At 32.3% G+C, this 12,254-nt stretch overlaps 1 protein-coding gene across 2 annotated transcripts in view; it reads left to right on the top strand.

The window, feature by feature from the left end:
• The window catches only part of LOC147069023 (serine protease inhibitor 88Ea-like), a 44,473-nt gene extending 33,525 nt beyond the window's left edge, over positions 1 to 10,948 (top strand). For both annotated transcript variants that reach the window (XM_085951680.1, XM_085951681.1), the window contains exons 3-8: positions 1,161 to 1,325; positions 2,113 to 2,374; positions 3,576 to 3,674; positions 5,016 to 5,149; positions 7,832 to 7,958; positions 9,004 to 10,948. In XM_085951680.1, the coding sequence (XP_085807806.1) occupies positions 1,161 to 1,325; positions 2,113 to 2,374; positions 3,576 to 3,674; positions 5,016 to 5,149; positions 7,832 to 7,958; positions 9,004 to 9,170 (954 nt within the window). In that variant the 3' untranslated portion in view covers positions 9,171 to 10,948. The remainder of the gene's footprint in view (positions 1 to 1,160; positions 1,326 to 2,112; positions 2,375 to 3,575; positions 3,675 to 5,015; positions 5,150 to 7,831; positions 7,959 to 9,003) is intronic.
• Positions 10,949 to 12,254: the final 1,306 nt, after the last annotated feature.

The raw sequence follows: 12,254 nt of genomic DNA, 5'->3' as shown, positions 1-12,254 counted from the left end.
CAAAATTTGTTTGCCGCTGGCTTTCTGTAAACCGACAAGAACTGAAATATGTTATAACTACTTAATTATGTTTATTAAACGATGTCCGAGTGGCTTAAGCATCGCCTTATAATGTCATGGGTGCCAGGTTCAAATCCTGGGTCTGGCAAATACACAATATTGTTTTTCAATTTATGTTTGGAGTCAGAGTATGGACCTAATAGGTTGAGCAAGTAGCTAACATCCGTTTCTAGTAAAATAAAGCTGTTAATAAAACTTCCACTCTGTGGAGGCCCATAATATGATCCTCTCAGGATCGAATATGTTGAATAGTAGTAATTTTAAAATAAATGTTGTAATTTATAATGTTTATTTTTCCATTTATATTTTCCCTGAGCAACTATTATGTCAAAAAAGGTTGAGAAACACTATTGGTGGCCATATCCCAAAGCTTGTATATCGTAAATATAAAAACAAATATAATAATATTATACCAGCTTCCCTATGGGAGCAAATGTAGTATACATGTCGACTGTGTTTAGGTAAAAGGGCGTAACCCTCGATTTTTCGAAAAGTGCTTTTATTAGATATTGACAATGTATACAACTAAATACACGTTCTATAAAAAGAAGTAAGTCGCAAATGCCGAATTATTATATAAATTCAGTTTTAATTGAGATTAATTGAGAATAATTAAGTTTTAATTTAAGGAAAAAAGCATTTACACTCAATTTTAATGATTTTTCTGTAATAACTTCTTTAATTATTATTAGATCGAAAAGATATTACACCAAATCATCAATCAACATGTACCCAATGTCTGTGGCTATTTTTTAAAAAATATTAAATTAAAATCATTCAAAAAAACCTTTTTTGCCCCTCCTGCAAAATTTGTTCTGTGAGGGTTACGCTCTTTTTCCTAAACACGGTCAATGTATAAATGAATTAATAACTAATTCTTCAAAGCATAATGCGAATGACAGCAACACTACATACTTTATTTTGAAAATCTGTCATTGATTATTCAGTGGAAAAAATATATTTCAAAATTGGAATATTTACTCATTTTAGGGTCTCAAAAAATGTTATACCTATATATTAATATTTTTAAGTACATACTATATCTAAAAATACTTGATTTCAATATAATATAATATGATTATTTAAAAAAATCTTTTCAGACAAAATTGGACATCATGAAGTCGTACAAGTTTGATCAGTTCCTTCGCAGTGCGCATCCTTCGGAGAGTTACCAATTCGATACAGCAAACAAGATCTACGTGGCGCCACAGCTGCCCGTCCGGGACTGCATGCTAACATTCTTCCAAAGCGAGCTTGAGAAATTGGTAAGGGTCTAGTAGTTTGAAAATATAACAAGAAAGACCTTTTAGTATTAAAACACGAGACGGCATTACACGCACCACGTGACGGAAAAATGTGAGAAAAATGATTTGGGGGGGTCCATTTTGAAAAATTATCCATTATATTTTATTGAAGGCAGCGGAAGGGGACGAGTTAACAAAATCTAGCATGTGTCACTAATTGCCACATTTGTTCCGCCTGCTACATACTTATAAATTCTCATTGTTTCAAACGAGGAATACCAAAATATTCCAGGTACGTTCATCATACCCAGACACTCCACATTTTGATTCTAATTATAAACATCTGACCTGCAGGTATAACTAAGGCACCTACGTGTTATTGCGAGCTGTCGAATCCATAAGTGGCTAGTGCGAGTGCACATGGTTTAACAGTCATATATTATTATGATCGTTAGTGTCCGTTTGTGTTGTCCGTGCTGTCTTGTCTTTTAGACATGCCGCATCAGAATATTAAAGCAAATATTGGATGCCCCAGATATTTGCACCAATTTATGTGTGCCACGGGTCTTCGAGTGGCCACAGGCCCTGTTTGTTGTTGAGAGGGCTGATTGCAAGTCAAATCACACGGATAAAGATCCTCAGTCATGAGGTCCTGACAAAGTAGAAGTACAACTAATATGCCATTTACCTAAATAATTCGTATTTTTTTCTGTTTCTGAGGGTGGGTCGGACCCGAAAACCCCCCATTATGCGCGTGCCTGGTTGGTTGCACTATATAATATGTATATCCTTTATTTTCACCATTCAGGACTTCAAGACTAACGCAACAGGAGCCCGTAAACACATCAACCAGTGGGTGTCAGACACAACTAGAAACAACATCAACGATCTCATTCCAGAGAACGGTATCGACACAGACACCCAGATGGTTATCGCAAACGCGGCCTACTTCAAGGGATTGTGGTCATCCAAATTCCAGGCTGACACCACCAAGAAAGAAGTGTTCTTTATGACACCCAACAACCAGACTTTTGTTGATATGATGAAGCAGAAGGGAAAGTTCAACCATGGTAAGCCGTAGGTTGATTTTGTTATTAGGCTAGGTGTTGCTAGGTGTAGCCCTACTGATGAATCTAACAGACATCCGCCACAAGAGAAGTCAGAAAGCGAAAACGAACATGTCGTCCCTATCTTTTGACGTAGTAACATTGTATCTACGTGTCTTTGACGTATGTAACATCAGTCAATTACGTTGTTTAACTATGAATTCACGGCACGGTCCTTTTTCTTATTGATATCACGCTAAAAATGAAAAACATATACTGTTAATATTAAAATGTTACATCATATTGACAAATCACGAGCCCAATACTACAAGGTTGTTCGTCCTTGAAAAAACAAACCCGACAACGAATTAGTATTCTAAGCTGCCTCATTTTTACTTTTGTTTCTCCAAGGACAAACACTTGGAACCTTGTAGTTCTCCACTCGCGAAATGTTGATATTATACACCATATTGTGGTACTGCGCAAAGTTCCATTGGCCCCAGAGAAATCAGAGAAATGTCAAAATGGATTCAGTAGAATTCCTGTAAATAAATAAACCTATATTAAATACTAGGTGGCAATGCCACCTGTCAACATTCATCTCTTCTTCGTTACCACTATATTAATATACGCACCACCTTCATTTACATATTATGTTTTGTCTCTTCAACTAAGCACTCTCAATACCTTTACGTTCCCTATCTCTCGCTGTCTCTTTCTCTATCCCGCAAAGTTTCGTTTATGATTTTTTTTCTCCCTCTGCATTACAGACAGATAGATGGTTAAATCAAGATACATATATAATATAATGTAATTTATTGTTTATATAAAAACACTTCCAAGTAAATTTTCAATATATCTTTTGACATGACTTTAAATAACTTCCGAGTATTTGATAGATAAATAAAAATTTAAAAAAATACTTGGTTAGGATTCACAGAAATATACTATAGTATTATCAATTCAAATTCTGTTTTAGTAATTACATGTTTGTTATGGAAACAGGTGACTCGAAAGGCGGCAATTTTTTGTGTTTCAATCATATTTCCACTTAACATCTCCCGGATTCAGCAGTGCTAACCTAACACAGAGTTTAATAGTTAATGACCATACTGAACAAATTGACAATACAAGACTGTCACACAAGGCTGGTGTGATTGTGTATGCACCTTGTAATGTATTTAAGTAAAACTGAAATAATGCATTTATTAAATTATTTTTTCAGCTATCAGTGAAGAATTGGGAGCCCATATCTTGGAAATGCCATACAAAGGAGATGATGTCAGCATGTTTGTTCTCTTGCCTCCATTCGCAAACCAGAACGGTGAGGCAACTCATTTATAACTTAGTTATTAGGTACAATCATAATAAAATACAATTAATTTATATTATCTCTTAAACAATTAAGTTTTCACTTTCCTCTCGTACAAGAAATATCTGACAGTAGGTCATGTTCAAAGAATTTGGACTCTATCGCATATACGCATTCGAATTTTGAAGGCAATTACGATTTTAAAATCAAATGATTGTACGTTTTGTTGTATTGGTAACAATTTTATTATTTTCTTCTATTGGCAGCCCCAAAAACAAAATGATGACTTGCATTCTGTTATGTAGTCCGTTGCTTTGTTTACATAACATACATATACATTTCTCGGTGTTTTACGTGCTTATTTATCTTATGAGGAAGTAAGTATCTTTTTACACGTATTCATAACTAAATTTTATACATATTCAAATGTCGGCTTTGATTCGACAATACGCGAGATACATGAACTGTCAAATTGAACTTGAATTTATTTATTCTTGTTATATGTTGGGAATGCACATAATTAATTATGTATGTAATTAACTCATTATGTGAATGTGAAATGATGAAGTTCTATTCTGCAATGCAAAGCTAATTTTAACCTTTTCTATGCCTCACGATATTACTGTGGCAGTATCTAACAGGCCACAGATTTTTAACGACACACGTTGAACGTAGAGCGAAGCTTTACTAAAATCGCCGTAATACCGAAATTTGTGGCTTAGTATTTCATAACGATAACTATGTTCAACGAAATTGCTTCGGGTGTTGATATATTCCACCTACGTGAGGATGAGTATAGGTGGACGTTATTTTATAATTTTTTGAAATAGGGTCTGCTTAACTCATCCGGTGTATTTCCATGTACCTATATAATTTATATTTTTGTATGTACATATTTCTACTGTTTAATAACATATTATCTATCTCTTTTTTATGTCATGTTGTGAACGTCTTAAACTTATAATTTGTAATGTCCACAATATGTAAAAATAAATAAATTGAAAATTGAAATAATTATTCAAACAGATTTAACTGTGCGTTTAATTTTTTTAGATTATGCAAATCAATCGACAGTGGCTAATAATTTGAAATAAAAGTCAGGCGAGATAACTCGCGAAATTAGTATGTATGGCCTGTCGATCACAGTCTCATAGAGCGAGCTAAATCGCTGAAGGCATAGAATCGGTTTAAGTAGACCAGACGTCCTCTTTTTTTTCTAAATTTCTTATACTAACATTGAATCTTTGTAGAAGAAGGTTTTCTTCAACATCTTTCAAAAATTAAAAATATCTCCCATCGCAATTAACAAATTAATTAGAGTATTAAAATTAAGAGTATGTCGATTATTCGTAGGTGTGGATAACATCTTGAGTAAACTGACTGCGGCGACTCTGGAAGAGATTGTTGAAGAAAATGCACTACTGATGCGTCAAGTGGAAGTCCATTTCCCCAAGTTCTCGCTGGAGAAATCCCTGCCACTTAAGGATGTAAGTCTAACATTGTCAGTCATACTTATTTGTTTTTATTGAACTAATAATAAAATTTGTAGATGGTGCTGGTTAGTTTTTAAAATTCAATAATTAAACCCAGACTAACCAAGCCATAATATTTTAGATATGCTATGGGCGATCCGACAAAAATATTGCACACTTTTTCAGTCATACTTATTTGATTTCGTTGAATTAAGAATACATAATATGAGGCGTCTAATTCCAAAAAGCAATAACTCCACATTTGGTCAAAATCGAGAAAAAAATACGCATGTATTCTTTGTAAAATTTTACACAATATGTATCGATCTATAAATTCCAAAACGCGACATAACCCTACGAAAAAAATATTTTAAATCTCGATTTATTACAAAAATCGCCAAGTCCGTGATTCATATTATTTAAAGACTGGTTGTTTTCGGGCGTGTTTAAGTCAACCAATAAGGGAACATTCAATATTGAAAGGGCGTCTCCCATGCTGTAGCATCTGGTAAACTCATGACAGTGCCACGGAAATATGTGCCTTATGCGGAATAAATTAAAAAATTATTCCAATTTTATTTTGCCTATATTTATTACATTTAAGAGTTTATCGGCTGAAACAAATTGCCATTTGGTTCTAATTTCGACATAGAATACAACGGAAAAAATAATCGCACGTTAAAATAAAATAATCGAAGCTTGAAACATAAAAACATTGTTTCCCGAAAATATTAAATTGTGGACTTGCCGCTTTTTGTAATTAGACGCCTCATATTACAATTTAAAAGCCCTGCCTGAACCAAACCATAATTGATAAAAAAATATTCTTCTATCTATAAAGTATCTAAAATTATATAGGTATGGTTTAATGTGAAGTTTTAGATATTTTATAGATAAATGAATATTTTTTGACGATTATCTAATATGACTTGGATTTGGCAGCGTATTTTAAAAACTAATAAACACTAGGTATCTACACATTGTTGTGTTAGTTCAATGAAAACAAAAAACATTTGACTGACAAAGTTAAGTGTGCACTATTTATGTCGAATCTTAACAGCCCATCTCTATCTTTCGCTACTGTGGTACCCGGTAAATTTAAAAACGTTTTTTGTATTAAAATCATCTGTTTCTTCTAACTATACAACTGTTATGGGCTGGAGTTATTAAAAGATATTATTAATTAAAATTAATGTTGACCTTTATTTTCCATTTTATAACATAAAATCACATAACACTTTTACTCGTATACTAATATAAAGTTTGAATATTACAATATGACGTGTTTTTGGTTTAGAAGTCCAACTGAAGAGTGTTTTTTATATTACTGGATAGCCACTAGGCAGGAATAATATTGATGATGCAAGAAACCAAAAATGAAACATGATTTAACGGCCCACGTGCTCGTCGTAGGTCAAAATTGAGTTTTTATTGTATTTTCAAACCATGATTCTGGACACTTCTTAAACGTTGTAGATAATCTATTTATATAATTTTGAAGCCTCATTATCCTTTATAGTTATTTTAAACATTTGATGACTGCATAAAGTATTTTTGTTACATAAAATAGTATTCTTTTAAACCTCTCGCTCTAATGTTTTAGAATATAGTCATATTTCGGTACATAACTGTGCAGTGGTGTTAAGATTTTTTACTTTTATTAATTTTTAAACGCATTTATAAAACCATTAGTATAATTTATTATGAGATAATTTTTGTAAAATATTCACGATAAAAAATTATATTGATAATCTCTGTGATCCCAAATTTGACAAGAATTAGGCATTTTATTATTCAAAAAATCGGCAAGATTAACACATTTGAAGATGATTCTAAAGATACTTATTATAAGCTATGTCTTTGACCATTTAAGTGTGATAAACATCTTATGAATAATGATTGCTTTATAATAATTATTGACCTAAGAATAAGGTAGTGTTTTTTTGAAATACGTTTTTTATCGTGAATATTTTACAAAAATTATCTCATAATAAATTATACTAATGGTTTTATAAATGCGTTTAAAAATTAATAAATGTAAAAAATCTTAACACCACTGCACAGTTATGTACCGAAATATGACTATATTCTAAAACATTAGAGCGAGAGGTTTAAAAGAATACTATTTTATGTAACAAAAATACTTTATGCAGTCATCAAATGTTTAAAATAACTATAAAGGATAATAAGGCTTCAAAATTATATAAATAGATTATCTACAACGTTTAAGGAGTGTCCAGGATCATGGTTTGAAAATACAATAAAAACTCAATTTTGACCTTCGACGAGCATGTCCCCCCCTTAACATGTAAAATAATGAACTCATTGTTTCCACCCAGAGTCAAGCTACTGATATAGTTGACTCACTAATAGTTACGTAATTTGAATAGCACATAACACAACGTATTTATTTTATTACAAACAAATCAATATACCGTAGCGATTAATTAAATATGTAGGTACCTACCAACGTATCATAATTCATTCATTATATTAATGTTGTCAATATATTATTCAGGTAATAATATTTTTTAGTATTTCGTTCATCCTTCCATATTATTTTTTTTGTTAATCCAATCTCAATTGACGCTAATACGGTACGACTTATGACCCGCAAATAAAATCAACCGCCAGTATCAGTGATTTAGCCAGCCGTCCCAATCTCAAATCCAGTATTAATGTTTCTGAAATGTCTAGGTTCTAAACACAATGGGAGTGGGAGATCTATTCGAGCCAACTTCTGACTTCAGTTGGTTGACAGGAGCCGTTGGACCTCACTTCAATGATGCCACTCACAAAGCCAAGATTAGGGTGGACGAGGACGGTAAGAATTACAACTCATTTTAAGACTTAAAATAACCACCCTTAAAATACAGATAATTGACAGTAGAGGTGAATTCACCTGGAGATATCCTTGCAAATTGTGAATAATGTATGTACATAACTGTATACATTCCAAATACGATGTCACAACAATTTTAAACTTTTGACTAAGATTATAAATAATTATGTAATAATTTCTGACACCTTGTCAGGTTGTAGTTACTTATTACATTTTTACCTCCTTCCAAGCCTTCAATATTCAATAAAAAGCTTCATCTTTCATGTCAACATTTCAAACTACTGATAATATAAGTATGGGCCTATTAAAAATACTAGTGGCAAAGACAAGCATTTAATGTTTAGTCAAGTAATGATTTAATTACGGAATTTATTAACCACTAAAATGTAATATTTACGTGAGTATTTATTTAAATTAACTCATTCATTGCGGACCGGTTAATTACTATTTAATTAACATGTTAATAGTATCTAATGGCCAACTAATGGCAACGCACGGATTGAGTTAAGCAGTGACATCTGTCTGACCACAAAGAAATCTCATGATTATTCAAACCTTCAAAATCTAAATTAACACACCGATGACGTCATAAATAATACTGACCGGATCACTGCCATAGATGAGATATTTCGTTAGTACTTAGTTATTCCATCTTATCAACTAATTTTAAAATAGGACACAATGACACTTATCCAAATCAGCCATTTTTTTTCATGAAATTCATGACTCTGTTTTTAATGCAATTAAAAAGACAAACAGACATCTACTGCCATTTTTTGCGACAGCATTTGGGCGAACGAGACGATCGACAATGAGCTGACGGCATACCAGAAAAATAAATTTGTATGTTTGCATAATGGCAATTGTATGGGAATGACGATGGTCTGGTGGCTCTTATTTTTCATATAGAAACATTTATTTTGATTACCCATTGTGTATTGTTCGTCACTGTCAGATCTAATATTATTTTCTGCAGAATATATTATGTTATCTTAACCGTATTCGTCTCATTTGTCTCCTTCTTCAGGTACCGTCGCCTCTGCAGCCACCGCCATCTTCAGCTTCCGCTCCTCAAGACCGACAGAACCCACCACCTTCAACTGCAATCATCCATTCGTGTACTTCATCTACGACAGGCCAACTCGTTCCATCACCTTTATGGGAGTGTACCGCGATCCCAAAAACCTTTCATAAATAAATTAGTCACTAAATATTAAATAAGTATTATTAATTTGTGTCTAAGAAATGTGATTATACATAAAATAACCATACTACAAAAATCATTCATTGAAATATCATAGACAATTATTATTATTTAATTCATTCATTATTGTCTGTCTATCTAGTAAAACTCGTAAATATAAAAATTAGATTTTCATTGAATATGCGTATTGCCAAATAAATACCTCTATGTAAGGTTCTTGCGCCCATAGGATATCTAATCATTTTAACCTAAGTATCCATACTGGCATAGTTAATAGAGCAGCCGTCTCTGTATAAATACGAAGCCATGGGTCAAGGGCTTGAGCCCGCGCCTGCTCAATAAAATGTATGTAATTTTTTAGTGTCCATTTATGGCACTACAATCCTTGGCAGGTCTTGGCCTCCTTCAAAAAGTTCCTCTATCCTGGGCGATCCAGCACCAACACAGCTATCTCAATTTCAGTCACCTAGGTCTTCTCTTGTCCTTGGGGGTTGCGTATACAGCCCGCCTTACTGGTATATCCTCCAGTATTCTATGTACGTGATCAATCCAGCGCAGTCTCTTTGCATTTTCATATGCCACGTGATCTTTTCACTCCCATAAAGTGTGTACAGCTTATTATACCTTGACTCCAAAACGCAATTTTTTTCTTAAATAGCCCCAAAGATTCTTTTAAATGCCAACAACTATTCCTGAACCGCCACTCTGTGGAGGCCCATATGCTCCGATTAGGAGTGTATATGGTAATAAATTTGACGGTTTTTTTTTAATGTCTAGTGAATTTTTATTAGTGATTTACGAGGTTTACAAGGTAGAACAAATTATGATCCAAGGTTGTTAATGAAACATACATATAAGAAAAATAAGTATATTTATTGTTGATATCGTTTACCATTGCATAATGAACATTGGGTGCCTTTCAATATTGTGCCAGAAGTGTTTTAAGTGTCTGGATAGAGTATACTAGAATGTGCACAATTCCTATTCTGAATTAATCCATTAGTCAAAGTCAAAATGGGGAGATTTAAAAAAATCAGTTTCCTTCTCAGAGTAATGATATAGAGTGCCTATTTTTCGGCAAAATGAAGCCGTGTTTCTTGCGTATAACGCACTGTAGAATCTCGATTTTATTATTATCAACTTAACTATGACATGTTATTCCATCGTATTACTTCTCAGTATGGCTACCAAATTTAAAATAGTTAACCATATTATGTTCCACTAAAATAACTAAAATAATTACCAATAACTTTATATTTAACACAAAAACAATTAATTTCAGCAACACGTGCTCGCAGTTTTTAAATGAATGTAATCAGTCTAATCCATTTTTACCGGCGACGTTTGGAAAAAATATTTAATTCTATCTTAGTCTAACGCATAGTGCGGAGATATAAGCGTGCCGAATGCTTCCTCACTCGCACTTATGGTTCGTTTCTGTTCAGGCCTTGGTTTCCTTATTGGAGACATTTTTATTTCAATTTTTTCCGTATGACTAATTTCGTAGACACTATCAAATCTGAAAACGAAATTACTGATATGTTTAGTCAACAATAATAATTTGTATTATATAGAATTTATTTTATTTTGTTAGTAGTGACTTAGCTATCTAGTTTGTCTCCACAGAACATATTTCATTACTTTGAATAATCAGGGAAAAATTCTGTTGATTTTATTACTTATTTTATTGTAATCAAATTTGAATACAATATTCCTGGTACTTAAGAATAACTGATTGCCGTTTTAAATACCATAAATATACCTTACCATAAATTATAATGATATATTTTTTTAATGTGACAATCTTAGTCGCACAAAACCTTTCAAGGACCTTTAGTCAACTAGTAATATCCAAATGGAATTTAGAAATAACTTTATTGTAAGATAATTAGTATTAACATAATATACATTTTGAAGAAGTGCTATTTATTTAGCGGCTTGTAAAATAGAATAACTCTAATGTGTTGTTATTCAATTATTGTCACATTATACTGTTTTGGATACCTATAATTTAGCCTAATGAATTATTTCAGAATGCATCTGATATATTGACACGCAACGTATGGATGCCGAATGAAATTTCTACAGCTATTTAAAAAACGTTTACCATAAATCCAACATGGTAACACTGTCATAACAGTAAAATGTTTTACCATCAGGTTACCTACCTAATTGTAATAAAATAATATTTCAAAATTAACGTCTTCATTAGATTCAAACTACATTAAGGACACTTCATTTTATATCATAAAACTTATTTATTTCATGTTTTATTTATAGCTTTCTGTTGTTAGATGTATATAATTTTAAAGATTAATCAATACGAAATTACCTTTAGCTTTGCACTGATTTTTATATAAATATAATATTAATCTAGGATGCTTAATGTCATACGAACTTTCAACTGTTTATATTAAATATTGGAGACAACAAATTTATAATAATATTTTCCATTATGTGTACAGTGTACATATTATACAGTTTTATACTATTTTCCTATTTCGCAAATTCATTAATACGCGACACTTAGAAGGTTTTGTTTTTATAACCAGACATGACATTAAATTCTTTGTTCAAATGTTCAAGTGGCAAACTGGACATAGAAGGTTTAACTACTGTTTTCTAATTGAATTTGACAAAACACATTGTTTGGGAGTTGACATGTTCTGATTCCTTTTTCGTATTTGATAATGTAATTATTGTATTCATGTTTGTGTTACGTTTTAAAATATTTTTGTATAACATTTCATATTGTAAATAAATATAATCATTTGAAAAAAGTGTGTATTATTGTATTTAACCACTTGACTGTTTATCCCGAGTGTGACTCGGACACACGTTTTCTTCGCACACTGACTAGCCCGAGTCTGTCTCGGTCGTTTTTTTTATCAACTTGACAGGAATGTTTATCACGAGCTACATTCGGGAAGATCGTATTTCAACTTGTCACACAGTTTATTATTTGTTTTGACTGGTATTTGAGTGATATAAAATGAGCCATATGACATAATAAAAGCTTTATTTACTGCCGGGCAGAGCGGGCCTGATTAGTCAATGACTTCATTGTTCATTCA

The sequence above is a fragment of the Rhyacophila brunnea genome, unplaced genomic scaffold (genome assembly GCF_057557595.1).
Source record: "Rhyacophila brunnea isolate RB1 unplaced genomic scaffold, BYU_Rbru_1.0 scaffold_24, whole genome shotgun sequence".
In the NCBI taxonomy this organism is placed as follows: Eukaryota; Metazoa; Arthropoda; class Insecta; order Trichoptera; family Rhyacophilidae; genus Rhyacophila; species Rhyacophila brunnea.
This window is presented reverse-complemented; position numbering and strand designations above follow the sequence as displayed.